General features: G+C 39.4%; 6 protein-coding genes and 1 long non-coding RNA gene across 8 annotated transcripts; 4 read left to right on the top strand and 3 right to left on the bottom strand.

The window, feature by feature from the left end:
- LOC18768549 (reticulon-like protein B11) lies at positions 276-3,264 on the top strand. Its single transcript, XM_007201782.2, has 6 exons — positions 276-528; positions 809-989; positions 1,303-1,444; positions 1,567-1,636; positions 1,738-1,907; positions 2,852-3,264. Exons 1-5 carry the CDS (start codon positions 468-470, stop codon positions 1,905-1,907), a joined length of 624 nt encoding a protein of 207 aa, XP_007201844.1. The 5' UTR covers positions 276-467; the 3' UTR covers positions 2,852-3,264.
- On the bottom strand, positions 3,325-5,474 carry LOC18768790 (protein TIC 21, chloroplastic). The gene is made up of 4 exons (XM_007200478.2): positions 5,036-5,474; positions 4,572-4,829; positions 3,944-4,147; positions 3,325-3,618 (listed from the first exon to the last, which is right to left on the bottom strand). The coding sequence occupies exons 1-4, from the start codon at positions 5,330-5,332 to the stop codon at positions 3,505-3,507; spliced, it is 873 nt and encodes a 290-aa protein (XP_007200540.1). The 5' UTR covers positions 5,333-5,474; the 3' UTR covers positions 3,325-3,504.
- Positions 7,975-8,676, bottom strand: LOC109950589. The gene is made up of 2 exons (XR_002272839.1): positions 8,591-8,676; positions 7,975-8,261 (listed from the first exon to the last, which is right to left on the bottom strand). It is a non-coding gene; the product is annotated as an uncharacterized LOC109950589 (long non-coding RNA).
- On the top strand, positions 9,410-14,210 carry LOC18768026 (receptor protein kinase-like protein At4g34220). Its single transcript, XM_007199356.2, has 3 exons — positions 9,410-11,652; positions 11,750-12,205; positions 13,237-14,210. The coding sequence occupies exons 1-3, from the start codon at positions 10,452-10,454 to the stop codon at positions 13,923-13,925; spliced, it is 2,346 nt and encodes a 781-aa protein (XP_007199418.2). The 5' UTR covers positions 9,410-10,451; the 3' UTR covers positions 13,926-14,210.
- Positions 14,615-17,186, top strand: LOC18768136 (probable carbohydrate esterase At4g34215). Its single transcript, XM_007201746.2, has 3 exons — positions 14,615-14,949; positions 15,609-16,357; positions 16,677-17,186. Exons 1-3 carry the CDS (start codon positions 14,832-14,834, stop codon positions 16,899-16,901), a joined length of 1,092 nt encoding a protein of 363 aa, XP_007201808.2. The 5' UTR covers positions 14,615-14,831; the 3' UTR covers positions 16,902-17,186.
- On the top strand, positions 19,250-22,151 carry LOC18766210 (D-3-phosphoglycerate dehydrogenase 1, chloroplastic). Its single transcript, XM_007199703.2, has 5 exons — positions 19,250-20,087; positions 20,184-20,560; positions 20,664-20,774; positions 20,862-20,957; positions 21,264-22,151. The coding sequence occupies exons 1-5, from the start codon at positions 19,544-19,546 to the stop codon at positions 21,933-21,935; spliced, it is 1,800 nt and encodes a 599-aa protein (XP_007199765.1). The 5' UTR covers positions 19,250-19,543; the 3' UTR covers positions 21,936-22,151.
- Positions 22,368-27,571, bottom strand: LOC18768588 (sodium/proton antiporter 1). Of its 2 annotated transcripts, none has more exons than XM_020570814.1 (10): positions 26,967-27,076; positions 26,355-26,416; positions 26,084-26,212; positions 25,828-26,004; positions 25,618-25,724; positions 24,603-24,723; positions 23,822-23,883; positions 23,407-23,709; positions 22,912-23,206; positions 22,368-22,810 (listed from the first exon to the last, which is right to left on the bottom strand). In XM_020570814.1, the coding sequence occupies exons 3-10, from the start codon at positions 26,201-26,203 to the stop codon at positions 22,691-22,693; spliced, it is 1,305 nt and encodes a 434-aa protein (XP_020426403.1). In that variant the 5' UTR covers positions 26,204-26,212; positions 26,355-26,416; positions 26,967-27,076; the 3' UTR covers positions 22,368-22,690. The 2 variants fall into 2 exon arrangements, with proteins under 2 accessions (XP_020426403.1, XP_007198994.1); XM_007198932.2 differs by having other exon boundaries at positions 22,477-22,810; positions 26,355-26,531; positions 26,967-27,571.

Raw genomic sequence — 27,799 nt, 5'->3', positions numbered from 1 at the left:
TTTTGAACTTTTTTATGAGGTTTTGGGTTGAGTTTGTTTTAAGAAATCAATGTCAGTTTTGTAATTTAAAAAAAGTTAAAAGCCTTTTTGTTATGTTGTAAATGAGCTTTGGGTGTGCTTCTAAAATCCATTTCATATAGAGTTTTTTTAAAAATAATTTGGGCTCATATATTGAGTATATAGTGAATCTCCCTTATTATAAAAATTAAAAAAAAAAAAAAAAAAACCCTTCTATGAGTTAAGATGAGATTTATTATATTATATGGGAGGGCAGGTATTAACCCAGAGACCCAGTTAGCAGTTTGGGCTGAGAAGTTAATTACAGTCCAAAAATAAAAAAAATAAAAAAAGTACGTTTATGTTTCTTCTTCTTTTTAATTATAGTTCATCCATTTTGTAATTTCCATCTCCCTCCCTATCAAAATACCTCTCCAAATTCTCTCTTTTCTCTGAAAACCCTAATCTCCATGGGAGAATCTGTCCCTCCTCGTCGCATTTCCGTTCATCAAGCTCTCGGCGGTGGCCATGGTACTCTCTCTCTCTCTCTCTCTCTCTCTCTCTCTCTCTCTCTCTCTGTATATATACATGCACACAGATAATTTATACAGATGCTTTTGATTTGTATATCAGTATAGGAATATTTCCGATTCCGATTTGGTCTGGATCCCATCTACTTCCATTGATGACGACTGAATATAATATCGTTTCTAACATTCGATAGATTTGAATTATGTAACTTCTACATTTTTATTCAATATAATCTTGTTGATTTGATTGTAATTAATTATGTTAATTTTGGTTCTGGTAGTTGCTGATGTGCTGCTGTGGAAGAAATGGAGTGGAGGAGTTTTACTGCTAACCTCTACAGCATCCTCGTGGTTCCTATTTGAGCGAGCTGGTTACAACCTCTTGTCCTTTGTGGCCAATGTTCTACTGCTTCTTGTGGTCATCCTCTTCCTATGGGCCAAATCTGCTTCCCTTCTCAACAGGTACCCTTTAATTCTTGACGATTTCATCCTTTTCTTTTTGGGTATACTGTACTATTGTTGTCATTATACTGAGAATTTCTGGGTTCTCTTAGCTTAGATTGGAAGTACTTTCAGTAGGAAAATATTAAATTTGAATTTTGAAGTACTTTTACTGAATTTTTATTTTGCAAAGAAAGTAACCATAAACACGAGTTGAGACGGATGAAATAGAATCAATAGTTTTGGGGAAGATTGGTGATGATTTAAACTGTTCTGAGCATTGATTTTAGTTTGAGGTAATTTAAAATGAATTGCAACATCTACTGTCATTCAGACCTTTGCCGCCTCTCCCTGATATGGAAATCTCTGAGGCCTCTGTCGTGAAGGCTGCTGATGCACTGCACGCTTGGATTAATCGTGTTCTCTCTATTGCACGAGACATTGCTATTGGCCGAAATTGGAAACTCTTTCTTCAGGTTTGGTGTAATTGCTTCCCGCCCTAGGTTTATGGGACAATGAGGTGAATTGGTTTTTATGGAAAGCATTGAACAGAACATGGTTTATTTTACTATTTGGAAATTTCGCTTTGTGTGTGCAGGTTGCTTTTTGCTTGTGGCTAGTATCTTACATCGGAAGCTTCTTCAACTTCCTCACTCTTGTCTACATTGGTAAGCTCTTTTCTGCCGTTTGTATCTTTATATATTTTATGTGCATATTCTTGCCAGATTTACTATATTTATTTATGTACATTTATTTAAATATTGTGCAGGGGTTGTTCTTAGTCTTTCAGTGCCAGTAGTGTATGATAAGTATCAGGGCCACATTGATGAGAAGCTTCTTGTAGCAAATAGAGCAATACAAACACAGTACAGGAAAATTGATGATAGCATCTTAAAGAAAATTCCATTGCGATCAAACAAGGAGAAGAAGGTGCAGTAGGTAAGTGTGATCTCTCTTTCTCTCCACTTGCGACACACTCTTCTGTTTACCTATGTATATTATTTCTTCTTCCTCCTCATCCCTAAAAATTGTGCATTGAGGCATTAGAGGAATTAGTTGAGGCTATGCTTGTTATATATGCTGGTTTGCTGAATCCATCTGTCCTGTTGATTTGAAAGAATCTCTGGATTTTGTTTGTATGGTGCACATGGTGTAGGCTGTAGGATGTACCCCTTCCTCCAACTCACTCCAACTCTCTCTCTATCTAGAAAACAAAAATGCTCAATTTGTCATTTGGATTAGTTTTATACTGACTATACATTTTGTATTTGGATTATTACTGCATTTACTTTCCAAACAAAGTATAATGTTTTTCATTCGTAGCTTGGTACTTTTGGTTGATGTGACAGACCAATTATCTTAACTGTTTTTACTTTGTTTAAAGTGAAGCTCATTTGAAAGTGTAAAATTTCTGTAGACCAAGAGAACCCATATGAGTGTATACCCATAATATTTATTTTTTGATGTGCATTTGCATATCAATAATCTAACTATAAATTTAACTTGGTTATTGTTTGTGGATACATGATAAATTGAAAAGGTTTTGGTGCCTTCAAGCTCTAATTCTGAAGTACTTTACTTGCATATATTGTCTCCAAAAATCACTGTTTGTTCATACAGAGTATTGTCATTGAAGATTGTCTTTATGATATCAGCCCTTTCTCTATAATTTCTCGTTCCGCAATAGACATCAAGTTTTTTCCTGTTACATTTGGACTGCTCGTTCATTTTATTTCACTGTCTATGCATACCAGGTATCAAGTTTTTTGTAGTTTATCTTGTCTTTTGTGCGACAGTCAAACCATCAGATTCTGGGATTGTTAGCCGTGTTTGGTTTTACTAGTTGCTTCTGATTTACTGAAACACATCAATATATGGTGCAGGGTATCACGGAGCTAGGAAAAGTGTGATGACAGCCTTAAAGACGGTTTACAACGTATGAAGTAGTACTTCGGTTATCTTTTTGTTGGCATGCTGCTATACATATTGACAGCCAGACGGCATGGTTGACAACATTTGGGTGGATCCAGTTAGTTTCTACATTTGAGTTTCAGCGTTACATTGTTTTTGGCTCTGGGGCTTATAATCTTGTTAGGTTTTTGGTCAATAGTTATTGGATTATTGGATCTTGGTGGTTGATCTTTACGTGTTATATGGGGTGAAAGAGAGAGAATTTCATCATTCTAATCATATAGATTGTTTTGGTTTGCAATCTTTTATATGTCGTTATTTGAGTTTGCCTAGAAACTTTTGGAGCGTGATATTTGGAAATTCAACTTGTAGAATTTTCTTACCATCCATATTCTTTTATTTGCTACTTGGATGGGTTTGTTGAGACTTGCAGCACTTGCTACAATTACCATGGTATTTGTAATCACATAAAAATGCAATTGGAAAAAAGCAGCAAAATCTGCTAATATGATACAGAACCGAGTTCGTTGTATAACATCATGGAGAAGAGAAAACACTTAAAAAATCATGGCCTCAAAGCATTTTTAGCAAGACACACCATGCTAAAAAGATAGAGAGTCAGAACTTATGCGATCCTAGGAATGGGAATGCCTTCTGAAGGTGGCAATGTCACTGAGCGCAACAGCTCTAATGAGAAAACAAGTCCCAGGAAATGAGAAAGGATGGTGTTAGCCGCTGCCTGCAAAAAGAATACACAGATTGAAATCAGTCTTCTCCCGCTTAAAGCTTCTTGTCTAAAAATCATAGCCAAACTTATACAAGTTTTCCTGCTTCAAATACTCTTGGTTCAGTGGTATATCAGAAGTTAATCTGAATTATGGATTACATTGAGTTTAAAGGTGACTGTATCTGAGAGTTTGAAGCAAACTGGTGCTCATTACAGCAATGAAAATGTAAACAATTTCCGGCTTTTTATTATAGTGTGATATCTATATGGTTTGACATAAGCAATCATTAGTAACCTAATGTTTCAGAATGAAAACTAAAGTGAGATATATGAATACCTGCACTAAGAATACATCCAAGGCAAGAACGGGACTGTAACCAGGAGAGAGACCCTGGTAATATGGATTTGCTGAGGAAGTAAGAGCCTTAGCAACCAGCAGTCCCACTGTGGCTTGCATGCCAAGAACAGAAGCACCCATACCCAACAGGTTCAGTATTATGCCATTCTTTAAGCTCCTTATAACATCAGCACGAGGAGGAGCCTGCAAATTAGAAGCAGTGGACACGGATGTAGAAGGTAAAAGGTCTCATCAAAGAATGGAGGCATTTATCTATCACAGCATTTCGAAAAGTGGAATATAAGCTAACTTCAATCAGATGCTTAATAATGAGACGATAATGACAAAGATATTTTTAGTTCATTTAGTCCAGAAAACGGGATAGAATAAAACCCTGATACTTCAACATGCAAAAGAGTAGACCTCAAAAGCCTCTGCCAACCAAGGTAATATGTGCAATCGCAGAAAACTTAGAGATTTGTCCATGGAACTTCACACATCAAGCACAAAGTCAAAATAGCATTTGTCCACAAAAATGTATAATCACATATATGTATCAATTTCAAGAAGGCACATACAATTCAATATAAACACACAAGCTTTCCCACAATTGACAATTGAACAATACCTTTGCAGGGTCACTTGCGGTTCTTCGAAGCTTATCAGAGAGGCGAATGTACCCGAATGACCAGAACACAGAAATGAATGCCGCCACAATCCCACCGGCAGTGGCATAAAAAGTAGGCGGTGACGAAATCTTGCCAGTTATAACAACCGAAAATGAAAGAATCACAGCGGCCACAACAGTGCACACCAGCTGCCCCCAAAACCCTAAACCACCCAACCTCTTGAAGTACCTGGCTGTGCTCTCTAACCTTTTGGCTACCTACACAGTGCACACACCACACAAAGCACTTTGCTTTTCAATCAATCCTCCACTACCCATTGCAAAATTCGTAATTGTCAAATCTATGGCTTCCAATTCGGGTCAATTCATTAGCAATTTTTGAAATTTCATGTTCTTATATTGTCCTACATTTTCTCGGAAACCAAACAAACAGAGTAAAATTGGCAAAGTTGAAGAAAGAGAACCTGGAGGAGCTTGGCCTTCTCGGATTCATCGTTCGGGGAAGTGAATGTCTGCGAAATTGGAGTAGAAGAAGCCCTTACAGTGGTGAAGGAGAGCTTTGATCCTCTGTGATTGGGAGCGGCAAATGAAGGAAGAGACAAAGACGAAGAAGAAGAAGAAGAGAGAGTGTGGCTGGGCACGTGGCGGTCGGAGATTGATCGAAGAGGGAGATGATAAGCTAAGGGCCGAGCCGTGACAGCTGGCGGTGGCGCCGCCGTGAAGTAGCCGGCGCGAGCTGCCGGCGATAGCAACGTTTGCATAATTAATGGTCAAGCAAGTGGCAGAGAGAGAGAGAGAGAGAGAGAGAGAGAGAGAGAGAGAAGGAGAGGAGTAACTTCGCTGCGGTGTGTAGCCTCTACAGTACTGAGGTGCTATCGCACTGCTGAGTTTGGGAGGAGAGCTGAGGAAGCTATCAATGGCAATGGGCTCTTTTGTTGGGTTGAGTGGTACTGTGATTGGCCCATAAAATGTTGACACTGTAATTTCATCAAATCTGGTCCACAAAGCCCAAAAGTGGAAAGTGTGGAAAGAGGTCGAAATAGGGTACTAGCAACTTTAGCCGTCCAAGAAAGAGTCGGGGTGAGCACGGTTTGAATTGGGTCGGTTTTAAATTCAAACTGATGTGCACTTGAATCGATCAACTAGAACATTTCGAATTGTATTCATTTGGACATTAACTAGAAGACCATCTGAACCAAACCAATTCATTTAGTGATAGGTTTCATAACAAGTAAATGAATTCAGTAAGTGTTGAAAATGATCTATGTGTATGTGACTACATGTTTCATCTTTTGAATGGATCCCAAACTCTTACAATTCAATCCCCACTATACCTCAAAACGACATTGAGCTATGCTTAGAGGTAATGGCTAGCTCAGCACAAGGATTATAGAATAAATTTATAATGGTCCTGTGGTGAAGTGTCATGTGGTTAGTAATTCATGCACCTTGGCCCCTCCATATCTCTTTTGCATTACTTAGGAGAAAAGGAAATTCAACTAAACAGTAGAAACATGGGAGAATAATTACACAAAGTAAGCAATCATATAGGGTTACATTGATTCGAGCGTGAAATATACAATTTGAAATGAAAGAAAATGATGGATTCGCAATGATCATTATCAACCAAGGTCTTTCTTCATTGTTAATTAAAATTATGTGGATTCAATATGGATTTCTATTTTGAATCGTTAGACGGTTTGTGTAGTGAAGATTTAACGGTTCTTGTTTGTTGTGTTAAATTTCCACCACACAAGAGATTTAACTGTTGAATTCGCATCATTGTAATTCGCTATGAAGAAACACCCATCAACCTAGTATGTTGTGGACAAGGAAACATAAGCATATATACTGGGCATGGCTTTCTATCTAGCAATGATATGTGAATCATAGCCTCTTGCTTAAGGAAGGAGAAAAACCTGCGTGTGCAATCCATGCATGATATGAGAGGGCCCAGATGTCAAAAACAACTTCAACTCCACTTACTAAATCACGAGAAAGTTTAATTTCTACAACCAAACATGACACATATGCAACCCAATTTCAACATGCACCTCAATTCATGACCCTCTTTATGTTTGTTTTTTATTTTCAACCCAAAAGAAGTTTTGTCCATATAAGAAATGTCCAAATTCTCGTGTCACTTCAAACAAAATGGTAGCTCACATTGATTTGAACCAACATAATATAAATCTTGTCCAGCAATATTGGTCCCATGAATCAGATTCTCTCAAGCTGCGTGGACGAATAATTAGTTGTGATTATTAATATTTTATTAGAAGGACATTGTGATTAGATATTGTATTCTTTGGATTTAACTATGATTTGATGCAGTGAGACAACGTTTTCACCACGGCATCATATCATAGGGAGGGTCGACTCCATTTATCGAAGTAACTTCTACATCTAATTACTTGTCTTACTCATGCTTAATTAACTTACTCAAGAGTCTAAGTAAGTTGGCTAGAGCGGATGTATTCTCCACTTTGCACCCGAATTCAAATCTCCCTTTCACGTAATTTAGATTAACTTATGTGCAAATTTTCTAAGTGTAACTTAATTAACATGGATTGTAGCTCTGCCACTTCAGCCTAAGAAACCAAGCTTAAGTAACATTTATGGCATAACAATCTAGATATCAAGCTTCATACAATTTTGTTTGCAGTGTTTAGTGATTTAATTAAGAAATGTAATTAAGTTTCATGCTGTAAGCATGTTGCTTCTAATGGCCAAAGCTTATTGGATCAATACAATCAAAAGGTAACATGTGAGCTTATGAAGTGAACCGAAAGGAAAGCTTGCTTGCTTAGCTAAAGAGAAAGAAAAGTGAATGAGAATGGGGTGGAATTCAGATTTTAAGGTAGATTCACTCTTGAAGTTCTCCCTGACCAGTCTTTTGACAAAGAATATATGAGTAAAAGGGATACAAAGTGCACTGGCAATCAGCAGTTTATGCTCCTTTTTCCTTCTTCTTTTGAGAGGGGTTCTAGGGTTCTTTCTTAAATTTTTTTATTTGCAGGGTCTTCTTAAAAGTTATATTTCCACAGTTCTTGGTATGATTTTATTTGCAGAGACACGTGGGGTGATATGGAATTGTGTGTAGAACCTATTAAGATAAGTATATACAACAACAAATATGGCAAAAAACTAGTACTTTGGGTGGATTGAATTCTACACCATCTTCAGCATATTGTAGGCGGTCCCCTCCTAAGATTATTTGGAATTGCCCCAATTCTTGTCTATCTCTCCTAAGTTTGGTCCATCAAATGTCCAAGCAATATTTGTACTACATGTATGTATAATGTATATATGATGTATCAGTCAATGTATGTATCTAATGTGGAGAAGGACAAGTGCTTCTGAGTAATCCAGTGAGTACTACAAGTTTGGGGCCAATAACCATGAAAAACTATTTTCCAGTAGCTTGCTTATGAGTTCAAGACCATTCAATTATCTTACAACCCTATCAACAAGTTCATATTGAACTTTCTTTGTGCATGCTGTTGAGAGTATATCCTACATCTTGAACGTAAGGCTAATTTTTACTCAGTATAAAGATAGAGGAATGCTAGTTACATTTTCTTCGTGCACTCTTTTTCTACTTTCTTCATTCTCCTTTTCATTCTGCAATGTTGTATGATGATTGAAACCGTTGATTTTCGAGATCATCTTCCTTTTTAAGGATATTTCCTGCGAAATATCAACCAAATTAGAAATCAATTAGCTATTATTACTTGTATGATAATTAAGTGTTTGATTATAACACTTGATTCATCTATTTGTTTTATAATGGTTAGATGATTTTTAAAGTTTGATCTAGAAGATAGACAATTTCGATGGTGAAGAATGAGCATGGAATGGGATAAATGGAACGAAAAGGTATAAGGTAGAAGGTAGCTGAAAAAAATACTAGATATTTGAGTTGAATGCTTTAACTCTATCACTTGTCACCATAATGGTTTTGTATCAGAACTCTGAGTAGGAAATTAAAATAGTGCAGACTGACTTGCATGAACCACCTTCTGACCCTGTTGACTAATTCTTCCCTCTCAAGCAACATCCACCATCTGAGAAACTCTTACTAGCAGTATCATTTGCCTCACTCAATTGATCTCTATGCCTTTCCATTTTTATATTTCCTTGTTGAAGAAATTTTGAGAGTTGTCTCATAATTTTATATGTATACAGATGAAAAGCATACCAGTCACCAAGGCTATATAGGCACAAGACCAAGCAACCACAGCAGTTGGACCAAATTAACTAAAGGTTAATTGCCATGTTTAATATAAGATTAAGTACCCACAACCTACATTTTCCAACAATAATCCATGATTAGAATAATGGGGAAGGATTATGAAAAGGGGAAGTTAGAGAATGAGGAGTGGTTTAGTCAAAAAGGGAAAACTTGATTAGTGGGTTAGCTTGGGATACTACATTTTTAGTGACCACAACGGTTAGTGTAGTGGGCTCAATGCAAAGTAAAGTAAGGCAAAGCAGGTCTTATTTGTTCTGCATTTTTAGCTACTACCAACCCCTCCATTAATCCAATTCATATATGATCAACTCTAGCATATAACTGATATTGGCTTCCATCTTACATTTACTTTTAAGAAAAATGAAAAAAAAAATAAAAAAATTGCTTCTTGTTACGATTGGAATGGGGTGTTAGTTGGATTGGCCCAGATCGTAGTGTGCTCCCAAATAGTCCTAAGTTCAAATCTCGACCGTACCTTTGTGTGTGAACTTTTCTCCTCCCCTTCCGAACTTTGGCGAAACAAAATTTCTCTCTTGTCCGTTTACACTCGTCCTCAATAGTACAGATCTGTCTGTCATCTGTCATCAAATTGCATCTGTATATATCTACACATCAAATTGCATGTCATATCTTACTATAAAGTATTATCTTACAATAATCATAACATTGCATAAATTAAATCTAATAATGATCAAGTGTAAGATTTGTGCACTCTGCATTAAATTGTGCAAGAAGCTTTATTGAAGGATCTTTGGCAAGTCATACTGGAAACTGCACGAATAAAAAACCAGAAAAATAGAGAAAAAGAAAAAGAGAAAACCCAATGACTAAAAGGAGCTCAACTGAAACTATGCAATTAGCAAAAAATATATGTTTTCATATATGCAATAAGTTTATTTTTTTTGCTTTATAAAAAAATACATATGTAAGGAGTAGTCAATACTGCGAACTGAAAAAGAAGAGAAGCAGACAAAAAAGAAAGGGTCAAGAAAAGAAAAATAAAATCCTCCCAAAACCAGTGTTCCCACAGTTAAAAAAAAGTGGAAGCCAGTACAAATGGATCAAATTTCCATGTGAAGCCTCAAACAGGACGGCAGATTTTAACCCCTTCTCTGAAGAACACGTTATGGGCTCCAACTCACTTGGTTGTCCTATGTCCAATATCAGAAACAAGATTCCTCACAGCTTTTCCATTTCCAATTATGTCCAAAGAAACACCAGAGTTTACATAAAGTCTTACTGAGAGTTTGCAGAAGATAGCCAGTACCTACCAGAGCCATAATTTTATTGTCATTCCCTTGTTGGGTTAAGTTCCATTCATTTTCATCAACTGCAAATATTTTACACCATCTCTTTTGCTCTCCCTCCCTCCCTCCCTCTCTACTGAATTCACACCAACTTTATTATTCACATACCAAAACTTTGCCTTTTTGATCTCTTCCTAGTTCCTTTTAGCAAACTTAAACCAAGTTTGCTTCAGCTTTAGATTTGGTTTGGTGACCAAAACAACAAACTGTAGTTGGTCACCATCTCCCTCTCTCTCAGAGGCACAGACAGAGACTCTTTTTCTACCATGAACTTGTAAACCCCAACATGCTCAGCGTCAGCAACAAGTTCAAGCAATCATGAGCTCCAGCGCCCAAAAACTCCAGTTCTGTTGGAGGGTCACTTCCATTTTTGTTCTGCTACTTAGCTCAGCTTTGGCTCTAAACTCAGATGGGGTTCTCTTGCTTTCGTTCAAATACTCAATCCTCAGCGACCCTCTCTCTGTCCTTGAAAGCTGGAACTACAATGATGAAACGCCATGCTCTTGGAATGGAGTGACATGCACACAAATGGGAAACCCAGGAACACCAGACATGTTCAGAGTCACCAGCTTGGTCCTCCCCAACAGCCAGCTTCTGGGTTCGATTGCATCAGAATTGGGTTCGATCGAACACCTTCACAGCCTTGATCTTTCCAACAATTTCTTCAATGGGTCCCTGCCTTTGACCCTCTTCAATGCCTCAGAGCTTCAGGTGCTTTCTCTCTCTAACAATGTCATCTCTGGTGACTTGCCTGATGAGTTGGTTTCAGGTCTCAAAAGCCTCCAGTTTCTCAATGTTTCTGATAATGCTTTGGCTGGCAAAGTCCCTGAAAATCTCACTTCTTTGCAAAACCTCACTGTTGTCTCTCTGAGAAGTAATTACTTTTCGGGTAATCTCCCAACTGGGTTCAATTCAGTTGAGGTTTTAGATCTGTCTTCAAATCTGCTCAATGGGACTCTACCTTTGGATTTTGGTGGAGACAACTTGCGCTATTTGAACCTCTCCTACAACAAAATCTCAGGAAAAATACCAGTTGATTTTGTAAAGAGGGTTTCAGAGAACTCGACCATTGATCTCTCCTTCAACAATTTGAGTGGACCAATTCCAGACTCACAAGCTCTGCTCAACCAGAAAACAGAGCTGTTTGCAGGAAACAGTGAACTTTGTGGCAAACCATTGAAGAGCCTTTGTGCAATTCCTTCTACTCTCTCCACACCACCCAACACCACTTCTTCTTCTCCAGCCATTGCAGCCATTCCAAGAACATTTGACACAACCCCAGTATCAAACACACCTGGTGGACCAAATGGTACTCAGAACCAGCCACAGAGTGGCCTCAAACCCAGCACCATCGCCGCCATTGCTGTCGGAGACTTGGCCGGAATAGCCATCCTTGGGTTGGTCATTCTCTATGTCTACCAAGTCAGGAAGAGAAAACTTCTCAACACAACAAGCAGCAGTGCCACAGAGCTAGAAAAGAAACCAGAAATCTTCTCAAAAGAAGAAATTGATCAGAAAGGTTTGCAATTTAGTTTATTTCAGTCAAAATTTTCCATATAATTTCTCTTGATATCTATATTCTGTAATCTGTATCTAATACTTTTGCCCAAATGCAGTAAAATCTGTTGCATGCTCATGCATGACAATCAAAGGGGAAGAGACATCAACAAGCTCAGACAGTGACCAAGATGACAAAAATGGGCAAGTGGGTGGTGGTGTGCAGAGTCAAAAAGGGGAGCAGTCTCAGAAAGGAGGTGTCTTGGTAACCATAGATGGGGATCAAGCAGAGCTTGAGCTTGAGACATTGCTCAAAGCATCAGCTTATGTACTGGGAGCCAGTGGCCCAAGCATTGTGTACAAGGCCGTGCTTGAAGACAAGACTGAGCTTGCTGTGAGGAGAATTGGAGAGAGTGGGGTGGTGAAGATGAGAGATTTTGAGAGCCAAGTGAGGGCCATTGCCAAGCTCAAACACCCCAATTTGGTTAGGGTTCGTGGGTTTTACTGGGGAGACGATGAGAAGCTTGTGATCTATGACTATGTCTCCAATGGCAGCCTTGCCAGCACCACTAACAGTAAGCTCTCTCTCTCTCTCTCTCTCTCTCTCTCTCTCTCTCTCTCTCTCTCTCTCTGTTTTTTGGCGTACGTTAGTGAAATTATGTGTTTTGTGCTACATTGCGCTGTTTCTCATCCTTGTGTTTTTAATTAGAACTAACTAGAATCATACTTTCATCTAATTTTTTTTACACCAATTATTATTCTTTTGAACAAGTTTAGTTTCACACAGTTTATATGGAATTGTGAACTACCAATTATTATAGCAGTATTTTTTTTGTACTTCCAGTTCAATCATGCAAGTTGTCTTCCAAATTTAATTAAAAACTAACACAACAACTTTATTTATTTATTTTAAAAACAATTTTGTTTCTTTATAAATGCATTGTCATGATTCTTTCATTATTTATTTCTTGGGTGTCTGGAATTCAGAGGTCTTGTTTTGCATTCTGTTTTTTTTTTCATAAATTTGATAATCTGTTTTGTAAACCCAATGGCCCATTCTCCAGCTTTTTCACCTGACCTTTGATTAAAATAAAAGCTTTGTATCAGCCCATGACATTAGTTTTATTTCTTTGATTACCATACACTCTGACATCTGTTAATGATTCATAAGTGCCAAATTAGTGAGAAGATTCATAACTGCCCGTGAACCATGATAAAAGATACATCATACATGGAAATCTTTTTTCTGGTCCAAATAGTCGAAAACTATTGGATTGGAATCCAGAGAATCCCTGCACCGCATCGGTTGAGTTGACAAGTTCTCTGTGTCTGCAGGATATAGCGATGCTTGCTTGGAAAAAGTTAATACAAACTTGGGCCTACTCGTTTGCATTATTTGTTTTGTTTGATTCTTAATAAACATAGTAGTTAACTCTAACGAAACTACTAATCACATCTTTTACGGTCACACCGAAAAATTTCTCGTATCTGTGGTCCAGGGTTGTATTCGTGCTCGTACTTCGGGACATAAATGTTTAGGAACATACTGCCTCGTACATTTGTTACATTAGTGTCATCTATCTCAAATATGTTTGGAATTTTGTAGGAAGAGCAGGGTCGTCACCATGTCATCTACCTCTTGAAACTCGGCTGAAGATAGCAAGTGGGGTTGCTAGGGGGCTGGCTTACATCCATGAGAAGAAACATGTGCACGGGAATATCAAACCAAGCAACATTCTTTTGAATTCTGATATGGAGCCCATAATTAGTGATTTTGGCCTTGATAAGCTGGTATTAGGAAACCTGGGTAGTCACAAAGCCAGCGGTTCTTCCAGGGGTTACTTTGATAGCCTAAAATCAACAGCCACTCGAGAAGGTATGCATGATGTGCTCCCAATTGGTGGCAGCCCTGCCGCTGCTATGTCATCCTCCGGTGGTGCATCGTCGCCTTATCAAGCGCCAGAATGTCTAAAGAACTTGAAGCCAAACCCTAAGTGGGATGTGTACTCTTTTGGTATAGTCTTGCTTGAGCTTCTCACAGGAAGGATACTTTCGGAACGAGAATTAGGGGCACAATGGACCCCCGGTTCGTTGACTGAAGAGAAAATTCGGGCTTTAATCATGGTTGACGTGGCGATTAGGACTGAGGTGGATTGCAGGGAAGATGCCTTGCTGGCTTGTTTGAAATTAGGGTTTAATTGTGCTAGTTTTGCTCCACAAAAGAGACCGACCATGAAAGAAGCCCTCCAAATCTTGGACAAAAGTACTAGTCCCCCTTCCACTTCTTCAAACTAATGATGTATTGAGGTCCCACTAAAGTTGCTTTGTTGTGTTAAATCATTTTCTTTTTCTTGTTTTGTTGACTTGAATGTTGCATAAAAAGCATAAATGTTGATATAGCTTAATAACTTTATGGGAGAAAGCCGTTGTATGTATGCATGTTTTGCGGATTAGTGAGAATTGATATATGAATTGTAATAATATTGTGTTGGTGGCAATTGGCATGGAGGGCAATTGCAATTATGTTATTTTGTCCGACTTTTGTTTCTAGGCTGTGAATCTGAACGACATATTAATCGACTCTTTTATCAATGTATGGATTAAGTTTCACAATTTAGCAACCTGTATTTGTCTAACAAGAGAAATTTGCTCTGTTTAGTGCAATTATCCCTACCCGTAAGGTCATATGTTCCAATCCCTCTCTTTCATTATCGCTTTTTTAAAATTAAAAAAAAAAGTCACATTTGGGCAAAATATGAGCTAAAGCCCAATAATTGTAGTCCATACAACTTTCACTTAGACCAGCCCAACCCAGGTTTAATTTTTGCGCCACAAAATCAAATTCCCCACCAAAAAAGAAAACATTTCAATTCAACCGTATATTTTTCCCGCCAAAAAGCAAAACTTAAGTGATATTTTCCAAGATCAATTTATAGACGAGATTATTATCCTCTTTCTCTCTGCTCAACTCAAATCCCATTTTCTTTTGAACTCCATGGATCGTCGAAAATCGTTGCAAATGCTTATGTTCGACTCCGATTCTGATGATATCTGGCACGCAAACGTTACAAAGGCGGTGATCGCACACGTGACACTCTTAAAAGCTTGTCACGACGCCAACAAGAGAAGTGCCCGGAAACGACGCCGTCGCAATCGGCGGCCCCTCGCCACCGTTGGGCCCACGGGCACCGGATACGACTCATGCGTAATCAGCGACGCCGGTACCTCATTCAAGGCAAAGAACAAGAACAGGAAAAAGAAGAAGTCTCTATCCCCGCAACCAAACAACCCCCAGCCACGGAATCGCTGGGCATTTTAGGTATTTACTAATTTCTGCGATGGTTTTTGACAGGTGGGTAGTGGGAATGGGAATGACGAGGGGTAATTAGGAACGGAGCTCCCAAACTTTGTGTGTGTGGGTGCAAAGGGATTGGAGCTCGAAGATGATCGTCTACATCTGACCGCCAAGGCTCAGGTCCAGTTGGGTCAAATGCTCCAACATTTTAGTTCATCAAAAGCTAATTCCCATCCTGCCCTTTAAATCGATCCTATTTTGAAGCTGTCTCTGGACACTTGGCTCCAAAGGCAATTCTGGGAATTTACGAGTGTGCATAGAAATCACCCTTATGCATGTTGTTTCTAATTCTATATGATTCTGATGTTGCCAACCCTTGTGAACTGCATAGGCAAGGCCATGCCCTGATTTTCCATAGAGAGAGAGAGAGAGACAGACAGACATGGTAGTTTGTCAATTTCAGTCTGATTCATTTTGCCACCAAATAAAAAATTTAAGCCGTACTTTCCCACCAAAACTAAATCAATATTAATTTTCAAAATCAATTTATAAATAAGTTAAATCCTCTCCATTTCACCATACGATTTTCCAAAAGAAAAACAATTGAGATATGGAGGATTTTTCTTCTTCTGATTCTGATTCTGATGATTTTATGTTGTTTGTCTTCCCAATATTGCTACTAGAAGCGAGGGAGGAAGAACTCGCCAACAATAGGAGGCGGAAACGACGCCGTCTCGCTCGCTGGGTAATTACGCGGCCTATCGGCAACACTGGGCCCACTCACACCGGGTCTCCCAGTCCTTTAATCAGCGATGCTTGTACCCCATTTAAACCAAACAAGATAAAAAACAACAACCCCATATCCCCGCAACCAAACACCCGCGCCCACCCACCCAAAATGGAATCTCAATCGCTCCAACCCAAACAGATCTTCATCTTATCGGGCCAGAGCAATATGGCCGGCCGCGGTGGCGTTTTCAGAGACCACCATCACCACCAGCACTGGGACCGCGTCGTTCCGAACGAGTGCGGCCCCCATCCATCCATCCATCGCCTCAGCGCGCATCTCCAGTGGGAGCCCGCGCACGAGCCGCTTCACGCCGACATCGATGCCAAGGTCTGCGGCGTGGGGCCGGGGATGGCGTTCGCGAACGGGGTGAGGGAGCGCGTGGGGGTGGTGGGGCTCGTGCCGTGCGCGGTGGGCGGGACGGCGATCAAGGAGTGGGCGCGTGGAGAGCACTTGTACGAGAGTATGGTGAAGAGGGCGAGAGCGAGCGTGAAGGGTGGGGGTGAGATGAAAGGATTGTTGTGGTACCAAGGGGAGAGTGACACGTCGACGCAGCATGATGCTGATGCGTACCACGGGAACATGGTGAAGCTCATTGAGAATGTGCGCGAGGATCTTGGCTTGCCTTCGCTTCCTATTATCCAGGTTAGGAGTTCTTCACTTATTTGATATGCATTTTGGGTATTTCGTCAGTTATTGTAAAATGCTGATGATTTTGGAGGCATGGTTTGAAATTTTAATAATATTTTGCCAATTTCATTTTTCAATGAATACTGACACTTAAAATATATTATTATTTGGATATTATTATATGAACAGAACATATGTGTTATAGATTAGATTAATTTGTAGTAATTTTGGATCATGAATGGTGCAATAAAAGGTTCTTATAGTGGGTCATTAACAGTTATTATTATTATTTTTGCATTTGTAGAGTTTGATATTTAAAATTTTTTGTTTACAGGTGGCTATTGGGTCTGGGGATGCGAAGTATATAGAGAAAGTGAGGGAGGCCCAATTGGGAATGAATGTTCCAAATGTGGTTTGTGTGGATGCAAAGGGGTTGGAGCTCAAAGATGATCATCTGCACCTGACCACCAAGGCCCAGGTTCAATTGGGTCACATGTTGGCTGATGCTTACATCAAACACTTTGTATCATCAGTAGCGAATGCTCATCCTGCCCTTTAAAAGTAAACATGTTGTGTTTGTTTGTTTGTCGGTCTTCTTTAACTTGTTGGCTTTGTGCTACAACTAAATATCAGCACGTCTTAAGTTCAACGACTGTCGGTGTTATTGACCCACTGGGGTTGAGGCCTGCTAGTGGGTTGAATGCAGCTTTTGGGCTTTTGGTCCACTGAGCCTATCAGGCCTGATACTCAACCATTAGATCTTTGTTGATGGGTCCCATCTTTGTGTTGATTACACTGCAGTCTGTTTAATCATTGAATTAACAACATTATCATCGTCACTTTCATCCCCTTAAGTGAACTTCAAAATGATAACTTCATAAGGTCGTTGTCTTTGAATTTGAAGGTTTGATCCCATTCATTAAGTTTACATAGAAAATGGTTTTAAATATAAATGAATTCGTGACATTATTTTAAAAAGCGCACACATGCTTAGAGCATCTCCAACATACTCTTTATCATCTCATCTCTAGTTACTTTGGTTAAAAAGAAGGAAAATCCTCCTCCAGCATACTCCCTACTTGGCTCTCTATTTTGGAGAATCAATGTTTGACTCTCTACATGTAGTGAGTAGGAGAGAGAAAAAGGGAGGGAGAAAGAAAAAGAGAAAATAATAATAAAATATTTTAAATTAGCCAAAATAGATAACATTGTTGGAAGAAACACCTTTTAAGTAGCTTGTTATAATAGCTTTCTAACTATTTTAGCTAGAATTTGGCTAAAATTTGAAGACTCTCATGAAAATGCTCTTATAAGTGTTTTTATGACTCATCGGTACTTTTATGTTTTTCTCGATTTCTTCCTAGTAGAATTATCCCATCATATGAATAAACTAGGTTATATCCCTTGTACCTGTGGATGGCTTTTCTTCCTAGATGATTTCGTGCTAGATTTTTGTCTCCCTTGTGTTTTGCAAGGTTTGTCTCATACCTAGTTGTTATGTGGTCTTCATCTTTGTAGATCTATCTTTTTAGCCTATATTGTGGGGGCCTTGCAGTTTTGGGGTTAATGAGGTGGATCTCTATCAGATATCCATGTTGAGGGGTGGAATTGTTGATTTTGTGGATCCACTATTAATAAGTGCTTTTGAGTTTAGGAGTGTTAAAGAAACGTTGTGACCATGTGTCCTGATGAAAGTTGAGCGGGATTTGCTTTCCATTTATAGATGTTTTAGGTGTTTATGATCTCCAACTCCCAAACTGGTAGAGAGTTTTTATCTCTCTTATAATCTTCTTACAACACCGGATACAATGACTTTATGAATCCCATATAATCTTCTTACAACACCAAATGCAATGACTTTATAAATCCTCTTATGTTTTTCATTTTCCTGTAAGCTGTTATGAGTGAAGTAATTTGTAACTGTCTTATCACCTTTTAAATTCCTAAAGCTATTTTACTTTTGCCATTTTATTTATTTAAGACACAAAATGCAATGCAGCAGCCACCTTCCCAAAGCTTTAAAGGTACCTAAGTTCAACTTGCTTTTTTCATCTGCAGAACAAGATATACAGTATTAACAAATGTTCAAAACAGTCTTATCAGGTTGGGGAGCCGTACAATGATTTCTTTTAATCGAAGCGAAAACGAATTTTTATTCCAACACCAACCCCCCAAAAACACAAAATCACTTAACATATGGTACGTGGTCCCCGCCCACGCACTCTGTCTTTGATACTCGATGAGATCTCACGCTGGATCTGCTTTGATGAGAGGAAGAAGGGGAAATATCATTTGCTATGCGTGGGAGAGGGGATGGATGAGGACAAGGTGAGGGTTTTCTCAAAATAGTGTAAGACAACTTGCATTTACCAATCTATAGGTTTTTTGTTCTTTGTTTTCCTTTTTTGGTAACGAGAGATTTGAATTTAGAATCTTTTTTTAACGTTGAGAAAAATATACCATGTATTAAAAGTTGGTAGGTACATGTATCCAGGGCTAGTAAGGGATGATTTGAACTTGAATTCTTTTTCAACATTTAAAAGAATATACAATGTATCAAGAGCTAGTTTGTTTAATCAAATCTGTTGTTAACCTATAAGATAAACATAATAATTCATTTGAATTTTCAATTAAATAATGGAATTCCAAGATGATATAGATTAATTCTTACACCATTTAATTTTTATAAACAAACTAAAAAAATGACAGTTAACTTTATTAAATATAATTTTAATTATCAAATTACTTTAATACCCTATTGAGTATTTTAAGTTTCATCAACGGAAATTCTGAATGGTTTTTATTTTCTACCAAATATATAGAAAAGCAGTTATTGGATAAAAGGCAAGAAAAGGACAGAACAGGAAATAGTGATGTGGCTTGGGGGGGTTGGTGTTTTACCAAAAACTAAACTTGCTGGAGAAAAGTCCAGAACCCCAAAACACACACTCTCTCTTTCTCCTCCACTCTCGCTCCTCCCACCTTTTCCCTATTTTCCCTCCCCCGCAAGACCAGCGCGTGAAACTCCCGCCTGTCTCCAACATTTCTACCTGAGTCTGAGGGCTGACCTCACACAATCTCTCTCCCCACTTTCCTTCTCACCAAACCCACCCACCCCACCCAACTATATATTCAAAACCCACTAACACGCCCACACACCCACTCTTCACCGCTAAAATCAACGCCAGCGTCACCAACACAATGGCCACGTCAGCACCCCACGCCCTACGCACCCCATTTCTCCGAAACCCCACCCTCTCTCTCTCCTCCAAGCCTACTCTGTCCTCCGTTTTCCCCGTCTCTCTCTCCTCGCGCCGCCGGGCCGCACCGCGGCTCGTGGTGGTGCTCTCCGCTGCCGGGCTCGACGCCAAGCCCACCGTTCTAGTCGCCGAGAAGCTCGGCGAGGCCGGGCTCGACCTCCTCAAGGAATTCGCCAATGTCGACTGCTCCTACAACCTCAGCCCCGAAGAGCTCTGCACCAAGATCTCGCTTTGTGACGCGTTGATCGTGCGGAGCGGGACCAAGGTCAGCCGCGAGGTGTTCGAGTCTTCCGGCGGCAGGTTGAAGGTCGTCGGTAGGGCCGGCGTCGGCATCGACAACGTGGATCTGGGGGCGGCGACTGAGTTTGGATGCTTGGTGGTGAATGCGCCGACGGCTAACACCGTCGCCGCCGCCGAGCACGGGATTGCTCTCTTGACCGCCATGGCTCGCAACGTCGCTCAGGCTGACGCGTCTGTGAAAGCCGGTGAGTGATTCTATTACTGTAATCTTTTCTCTGTTTTAAGAAATGTTCGTTGGGGCATTTCGTCGAACATTTTTATCAATTTTGGTGCGTTGTCAGGGAAGTGGCAGCGGAACAAGTATGTTGGTGTTTCTCTTGTTGGGAAGACCTTGGCTGTGATGGGATTTGGGAAAGTTGGATCTGAAGTGGCTCGGCGTGCCAAGGGGCTCGGCATGCATGTGATTGCGCACGACCCATATGCACCCGCGGATCGTGCTCGCGCCATTGGTGTGGAGCTTGTGAGCTTTGATGAGGCTTTGGCATCTGCTGATTTCATATCCTTGCACATGCCTCTCACTCCCGCCACTTCAAAGGTTCTCAACGACGAGACTTTTGCGAAGATGAAGAAGGGAGTTAGAATCGTGAACGTTGCGCGTGGGGGAGTTATTGACGAAGATGCACTCGTCAGGGCACTCGACGGTGGAATTGTTGCTCAGGTTGGTTCTTACCCTTTTCATATTCAATATTCATATGCATTTTAATACTTAGCAGGAAATTTAATGTTTTGTTCTGTTTTTGTTTTTGTTTTTTGACCTCTAGGCTGCTCTTGATGTGTTCACTGTGGAGCCACCACCACAAGGCAACACGTTGGTGTTGCATGAGAGAGTTACTGCAACTCCTCACCTTGGTGCCAGTACCATGGAGGCACAGGTGGGTTTTGCTGTTTTGCATCTGTCTCTTAATGCCTAATTTTTCTCCTCACCTGGGTATCTTATGATCTTTGGAATTTATGTGCAGGAAGGTGTGGCCGTTGAAATTGCTGAAGCTGTCGTTGGAGCCTTGAAAGGGGAGCTTGCTGCCACTGCAGTCAATGCACCAATGGTTCCTGCTGAGGTATGATTACAATTGCCCAATATATACTTGTATCTTTCGTTCTTACTGGCTTGTTTGTAGATGTTATAAAACTTTATAGTTTGTTTTATGCAGTCATATCAGGGTTCTAAGAAGTGTCTGAGTAGTCGAGTTTTTGAAATTTTCAAGTTTCAATTTCCAAATCTAAAATCTTTGTAATGTGGTAGTGTTTGGTAAAGAAGGGGTGTGGGTTCTATTCTTACAAATTATGTACAGACTTAACGTTTACGTAAATATTTTCAAGCTGTTGCAGCGATTTACAATTTCTTTTGGTATTCTTGATTGCAGGTGTTGACAGAACTGAAGCCATATGTTGTACTTGCTGAGAAACTTGGGAGACTGGCAGTCCAACTAGTGGCTGGAGGCAGTGGTGTGAAAACTGTCAAAGTTTCATATGCCTCAGCTAGGGCTCCTGATGACCTTGACACTAGGCTGCTTCGAGCCATGATTACTAAGGGTCTCATTGAGCCCATTTCCGACGTTTTCGTGAACCTGGTAAATGCTGATTTCACTGCTAAACAGAGAGGACTAAGAATAACAGAAGAGCGAACCGTTCTCGATGGTTCACCCGAGAGCCCACTCGATTCAATCCAAGTTCAGATTGCCAACGTGGAATCCAAATTTGCCAGTGCCATATCAGAGAGTGGAGAGATTACAGTGGAGGGTCGGGTTAAGGATGGGGTTCCTCACTTGACGAAGGTTGGATCCTTCGAAGTTGATGTGAGTTTGGAAGGTAGCATAATACTCTGCAGACAGGTTGATCAGCCGGGTATGATCGGAACAGTTGGAAGCATTTTAGGAGAGGAGAATGTGAATGTCAGTTTCATGAGCGTTGGAAGGATTGCGCCAAGAAAGCAGGCTGTGATGGCAATTGGGGTGGATGACCAACCCAGCAAGCCAGCTTTGAAAAGGATTGGAGATGTTCCAGCCATTGAAGAGTTTGTTTTCCTCAAGTTGTAGTGTTGCATTATATTCATCTGTGCCTTTTTGTATCCTTATGCTTTTATCTCTTTTTAAGGGGGCATGGCTTTATCTTGCCTGCCCGATTTTGAAAATCCTTTGGGTTTCTGGTAGATTTAGGGTGAGAATGAAGAATAAATCAGTTTGCGATGCTATGGATGTACTTTGAGTTATTATTGCCCCCAAATTTCAATTTTCTCATGTTTTGATGAATCACCATGTTGATATTGCGTGCCAAATTCCTTGCAATGCTTTTAATTTGCTTTGGTAATTATTACAAATTGCTTTCATGGCAGCTTTGAGAGAATGCAGTCCTTTTTGTTCCTGCTGGAAATCATTAGGCTTTTACCTTCTGTTTTGGATGAGGGAATTAAATGACAGAATTTGGATTTCTATAGTTTAAATTTCTAGCAATTAATAATTTCAGTGTTTGACTGTAGAAATTTCCATTGGAAAGTTTAGATTGATGCCAAAAATTAATACCAAATTGTTCCTATGCATATAGGTGTCGGATGAAAAGGTTGTTCCTACGCATAATAGGTATCGGGTGAAAAGCACTTTTTCATTGCTCGTTGAACTCATCAGAACACTGAAAATTTTCTCCATAACATGAATATTATTTCCTTATGGTGTATGTGAGAGAGAATCATCGTTCTACGGCCCATTCACCATGCACAATCTTTAGTAATCTAATGTGGATAAAAAGTCATGTGGAAGTATCTGACCAAAAATAAAACTTGCGTGGAAGCCTCGACTCAAGAACCAGAAAGGAAAGGAACCTGAGCTACAGTTGTTGGTAGGGAGATGTGGAGGTTTTGAACTGCTAAATAGGCAGCAATACCGGCAGCATAACCGGCAAAAGCGAAACCGCTCACCTGCACAGCGGACAATGATTTTTTTTTTACCAACACCAAATAGGGAAATGAAACTTCAAATATGTTTTCGAAGACGATATTCTACACCAGTTGATTAATACCTTCCGCAAGTACCAAAAGAAGTCCACCTTTTCCATCCCCATAAAAGCAACTCCAGCTGCAGAACCAATAACTAGCATGGATCCACCAGTACCAGCACAATATGCAATCAGTTGCCAAAACTCAGAATCCTTTGGAAAGGAAGTTAGATCGTACATCCCCATAGTTGCAGCAACCAGTGGAACATTGTCTATAATTGCCGATACAACTCCTATTGAACTTGCAATCAGTTCAACATTGGGGATGTGAGCATCCAGGTAATTTGCTAACTCCCGAAGAATTCCAGCTGCCTCCAGGCTAGAATAGAAGAAAGTTAAGTTCAGAAAGTGAAACTCATGAAGCCACTTTTTAAAAGAAGCAGGGGACAACCTTTGCATATTCTGTACATAAAAAGCCAAGCCGTGCAATATATATGATTGACTTGAAACTTCTTGACTGCTTAATTATATGATGCAATTGCACGAAAAAGAAGTTGACTACAGCATTTGTCTATTCACCTGCTAACAGACAACAGGATGCCAAGGAAGAAAAGTGCTCCTTGAGTGTCAATTCGTGACAAAGCCTGTGGTACCTTTAACTTTTGTCTTTCTGATTCACCATAATGTATAGCATCAGTCAGAACCCAAAGGACTCCAAGTCCCAGCAGAATACCCATGTAAGGAGGCAAACCAGTTAGGGCCTTGAACACTGGAACAAAAACCAAAGCTCCAATGCCTACAGAGAAAACAAGCTTTCCCCGAGGAGCCATCTGTTCAGATGCCATAACATTGGACGTGTCCGGCGCTTTCCCACTTACTTCACTGAATGGAAGAAAAACTCACATCATTCCTCTATTATCCATTAAGTAATTCTAAGTTACTAACTTTCATATCTCAGTTCCCCGTCTTTGGTCTGACAACACAAAAGAAGTACCTAGTCAGGGACATGAGTGCCAGCGGAACAGCAAGAGAAACGGCTGAAGGTATAAACAAGGTCTGTAAGCAAGAAAATGTGTTCATTTTATGTCAGAATATTGATAAAATAATTCTTTAAGGATGATATTTTTATGTAGACAAAATAACATTTATCTGAACAAAAAACTTGGCACATAGGACCAGAAACTCTAAATGGAATTGTCAATTTCAAGTGGTTTGCCACATAAAACAGGGGTTATGCTTATATCCACCTCTAATTGATTACATAACTGCTAAATCAATCAGGTCCACAAAATTTTATAACACTATAATAAAAAAATCAATTATGTATTGTCATCCTCAACATTTGGTAAGCCAAATCCAAAAACCAATAGAGCTATCATCTTGTTGTAACTAACTAGCAGTTCAACTTTCCAAGTTCGGCATAGAACTAACATGCAGCATAAACCAAGTTCCTAGACAATTCCATGATTGCTTGTGTACAATCTCCACTTTTATATTAGACAACACATCAACAGGCATCAAGCATAAATCCCTAGCAATAGATAATGCGACAACGTGAAAATAAATGAAATCAATAAAGAATAATACTATTTGTACCACATTTATTGACCACTTTGCTGACCACCTCTCTAATAGAAGTGGGCCCCACTAATGTATGTGGGACCCTCCTGTATTAGAGAGGTGGTCAGTAAATGTGGTACAAATAGCAGTACTCATAAATAAATAAGAGAAGAAATTTGATATATGAATAAGCTTCTCAGAATGAGGAAAAAGACCTTCATTGTTTCCAATGTGGATATCTGACCATGTATCCACAGCATGGTAGTGGTAACATCACCAATAGGAGTCCATGCACCACCAGCATTTGCTGCTATGACAACAACAGCTCCTAAAATCCTGACAACAAAATACAATTCTGTAAACGAAGTGAAAAGTCATGCATCAATTTGGGGTCCATTATTGCATCAATATAACTTCATAAATGACCCATTGAGGTATGAACTATGAACATGCTAAAAATTATGACAAAAAAAAAAGATATGAACATGCTAAACTGGTGCTTAAGAGATGCCATTTCTAAGAAAGAATATGAAAATCAATCAATGCCATTAAAGGGTATCCAGGAATGAGTACCAAAAATTCAATCTCAACGTGCATGTCCAAGTTGCTGTTTAAAGAGAATCTTTATAAAATAATCTGGAACAAACACAGTTGTAGTGATTATCAAATTTCTAATTGATTTCATAAGTTATGCCTGCACAAAGAGGTATAAGCCTCACTTAGAAGACATACGATTTCTCAAGTGGTTATCCACAAGGTGTTAAAGATGCAACAGACAACTGATCATTTTTAGAATGAGGAGGATGATAATATTCCCGGGCTGGAATAATAATAAGTGGCAATATTGCAGGCAGGGCAATATATGGGGTAGTTTCCCAACTGGCATAGAAATATTGCAACTGTTTCCCAACTAGTAATATGCAAGATCTCATCTTCCCTTTTGTTTCTTGAGAAACCGGAGAAGCAATGTCTTCATTCAATGAAAAATTTCAGACAAATTCACCTTAATATGACCTTGAAACACAGTTGCACATTCTTACCTAGAACTATTCCAAGACATTAACAAGAAAGAGTAACTTTTAAAAGTTGAAACTATTAAAAGAAAAAAGCACAGTTGCCTCACATACACAAGTAACATTACATTGGATGATATCTGCTGAAACCAATATCAGGCAATCTTCGAAAAGAACCTCACATAGAAGAGATAGATAGTAGATGGTCAGAACATACTTGCGAAATTCGGAGGGAGGAACTAGTTTTCTCAGTAAAGAAACCATGACAATGGTAGATGTCAGGTTGTCAAGAACTGAACTAAGGCAAAAAGTCACAATACCCACCTGCAGAGTCAAGCATTAGTCTGATAGAATAAGTCGAACATACCAAATGCTCAGTAGAAAGGATTAACATACATCAACATGACAGCAGAAGCAAAGAACTCACCACCCAAAGGAGCGTCCTCGGCTTTCGAGTGGTTATATTGTCAGTAACCAGCTTAAATCCTTGATGAGAATCAACGATCTCTACAATTGTCATTGCACCAAGCAAGAAAAATACAATTTCACTGACTTCAGCAGATGCATGTTGTAACTCTGAAACAGCTATATCAGTTGAAGGAGCCTACAGAATATCAACATTAATTCTAGGAGAAACTGTGTACAAGATATTGCAAAACTAGGTGGCAAAATATAAATCTTACCCCAATACTTCTCACCACCCACAAGCTCACAGCCATTAACAAACCTACTCCACTTTTGTTGAAGGCCAGAGATTCTTCAAAGATGATGCCCACATATCCTATTCCAAACAGCAATGCCATGGCAACATCCTATATCACGAGTTGGTCATATCAACTTAATGTTGAAATAAAACATCCTTTTTAAAGGTGTGCAATTTTCTGCAGTAAAATAACTTAAGGAATCATGGGAAAGGCACAAAAAAAAGGATCAGGCTGCAAAATAAGGATGTACCTGATTGGCAGCAACCCAGGAATGGTTAATTGCTACTGCCCCTGTTGCAGCTGCTGCAAGTACTGCAATAGCTTTCAGCAAATCAGTCTTTGGCCGGTAATTGGCCTCAAAATCATGTGAGCTCGTTTCGTCCAATGAACATAAAGGATCACATGATCCAGAACTTGGGGACAAATCCTGATAATATGCTAAAGGTGATCCATAAATTGTGAATACCAGCAACAAACAATGGCAAGATGCCACACTAATTGAAACATAAAAACTTTATTTGATAGAGTCGTTTGAAAGGTTCAGCGAATTTAGTTCACTATGGAAACCAGCAACTAATAGATTATCTATTAGGTAATTCCATTCCCATGAACTAATAAATAAAATTATGTGCAGGGGCAGCTGATACATTTCTAATACTAATGTCAAGGCATTAATAAAACTTTATCGCTAAAGGAGACTCCAAATCTCAACAATTTAATCAAAGTTACTAAATTTCACAAATTTAGCCGAGTATATTGAATTTTGGACCCAACTTCGCAACATTTAATCAATCAGATATGAAAACTTGTACAACTAACAACTGGGTACTGTTAAAAAAGGAAGCTTTTGTCAAAGAAGAACCTGAAACTCTTTCTCAGAGCTGGGCTGAACTTGCTGCTGCTGAGCCGACGAAGAAGAAGGATTCGAACCTCTAGCTTTGTCTTCAGCTCTGGCCAGTATACCATTCCTCGGCAATCTTGAGCCTCGAATTCCACGCAAAGATGAGCCAAAGCAAGGCTGAGAAGGAGATAAGCTTTGGGTCTGAGAAAGAAAGGGCAGTGAGCGTTTCTTCAAATGGTGGTAGGATGGAGGCAAGCGGACCCCAATTGAGAGGGAAGCCATTGGAGCTAGGTAGGGTTGAAGAGAAGAAGAAGACGATGAGAGTACTGGGTTTGGATCAGTGTAAACTGCAGAGCTTCTTTGTTATGTAATGTTTGGCAAGTTGCATGGAATTTGAAAAGTATTTACAGATATGTGGAAGTAGTTGAAATGGGAGTGGAAGTAATGTTTCTTGTTGGGTTTGTTCCGCTGATGAAATATTATTATCGGAAACTTGAGAAAGTTTGGCCCTACTCGATCCTCGTCGTCTCTGCAAAACCTCTCCAATCAGCTATTAATAATTTTTCATATAAAAATACTTATCGCATTTTTCATCTTTTTAATTCCATTCAATATTCATCTCTCTTTTTTATAGGAGTGGTATTGGAGGAGCGGATTGGCCACATCGGATAGTAATTGCTCTTAATCGTTTAAATTACAACTTGGTTGCTCTGTTTTATAATTCTGACTTGTCAAAATATAATTTTCAGTTAAACTCCTCCTGATTTCCTCATGAGAGCTGCCATCCACCACATAGTGCAGTCTAAAATATTATAACTCCAAATATCCTATAAGTTTTTTTATAAAAAAAAAAG

The sequence above is a fragment of the Prunus persica genome, chromosome G8 (genome assembly GCF_000346465.2).
Source record: "Prunus persica cultivar Lovell chromosome G8, Prunus_persica_NCBIv2, whole genome shotgun sequence".
Taxonomy (NCBI): domain Eukaryota; kingdom Viridiplantae; phylum Streptophyta; class Magnoliopsida; order Rosales; family Rosaceae; genus Prunus; species Prunus persica.
The sequence above is the reverse complement of the archived record's forward strand: the minus strand, read 5'-3'. Positions and strand labels throughout refer to the sequence as shown.

Bases quoted from the DNA above. Each gene is read 5' to 3' on its own strand.
- LOC18768549 (XM_007201782.2), top strand. From the start codon at position 468: ATGGGAGAATCTGTCCCTCCTCGTCGCATTTCCGTTCATCAAGCTCTC. The intron at 529-808 runs GTACTCTCTCTC...TGGTTCTGGTAG, and splicing joins AGCTCTCGGCGGTGGCCATG to TTGCTGATGTGCTGCTGTGG. The intron at 1,445-1,566 runs GTTTGGTGTAAT...TTGTGTGTGCAG, and splicing joins ATTGGAAACTCTTTCTTCAG to GTTGCTTTTTGCTTGTGGCT.
- LOC18768790 (XM_007200478.2), bottom strand. From the start codon at position 5,332: ATGCAAACGTTGCTATCGCCGGCAGCTCGCGCCGGCTACTTCACGGCG. The intron at 4,830-5,035 runs GTTCTCTTTCTT...TGCACTGTGTAG, and splicing joins AGAAGGCCAAGCTCCTCCAG to GTAGCCAAAAGGTTAGAGAG. The intron at 3,619-3,943 runs GTATTCATATAT...TTCTTTTTGCAG, and splicing joins TGGATGTATTCTTAGTGCAG to GCAGCGGCTAACACCATCCT.
- LOC18768026 (XM_007199356.2), top strand. From the start codon at position 10,452: ATGAGCTCCAGCGCCCAAAAACTCCAGTTCTGTTGGAGGGTCACTTCC. The intron at 11,653-11,749 runs GTTTGCAATTTA...GCCCAAATGCAG, and splicing joins AGAAGAAATTGATCAGAAAG to TAAAATCTGTTGCATGCTCA. The intron at 12,206-13,236 runs GTAAGCTCTCTC...GGAATTTTGTAG, and splicing joins CCTTGCCAGCACCACTAACA to GAAGAGCAGGGTCGTCACCA.
- LOC18768136 (XM_007201746.2), top strand. From the start codon at position 14,832: ATGCGTAATCAGCGACGCCGGTACCTCATTCAAGGCAAAGAACAAGAA. The intron at 14,950-15,608 runs GTATTTACTAAT...TATTGCTACTAG, and splicing joins GGAATCGCTGGGCATTTTAG to AAGCGAGGGAGGAAGAACTC. The intron at 16,358-16,676 runs GTTAGGAGTTCT...TTTTGTTTACAG, and splicing joins CTTCGCTTCCTATTATCCAG to GTGGCTATTGGGTCTGGGGA.
- LOC18766210 (XM_007199703.2), top strand. From the start codon at position 19,544: ATGGCCACGTCAGCACCCCACGCCCTACGCACCCCATTTCTCCGAAAC. The intron at 20,561-20,663 runs GTTGGTTCTTAC...TTTGACCTCTAG, and splicing joins ACGGTGGAATTGTTGCTCAG to GCTGCTCTTGATGTGTTCAC. The intron at 20,958-21,263 runs GTATGATTACAA...TCTTGATTGCAG, and splicing joins CACCAATGGTTCCTGCTGAG to GTGTTGACAGAACTGAAGCC.
- LOC18768588 (XM_007198932.2), bottom strand. From the start codon at position 27,227: ATGGCTTCCCTCTCAATTGGGGTCCGCTTGCCTCCATCCTACCACCAT. The intron at 25,725-25,827 runs GTGAGTTCTTTG...TTGACTCTGCAG, and splicing joins CGAGGACGCTCCTTTGGGTG to GTGGGTATTGTGACTTTTTG. The intron at 23,710-23,821 runs GTACTTCTTTTG...TCTTCCATTCAG, and splicing joins GCACTCATGTCCCTGACTAG to TGAAGTAAGTGGGAAAGCGC.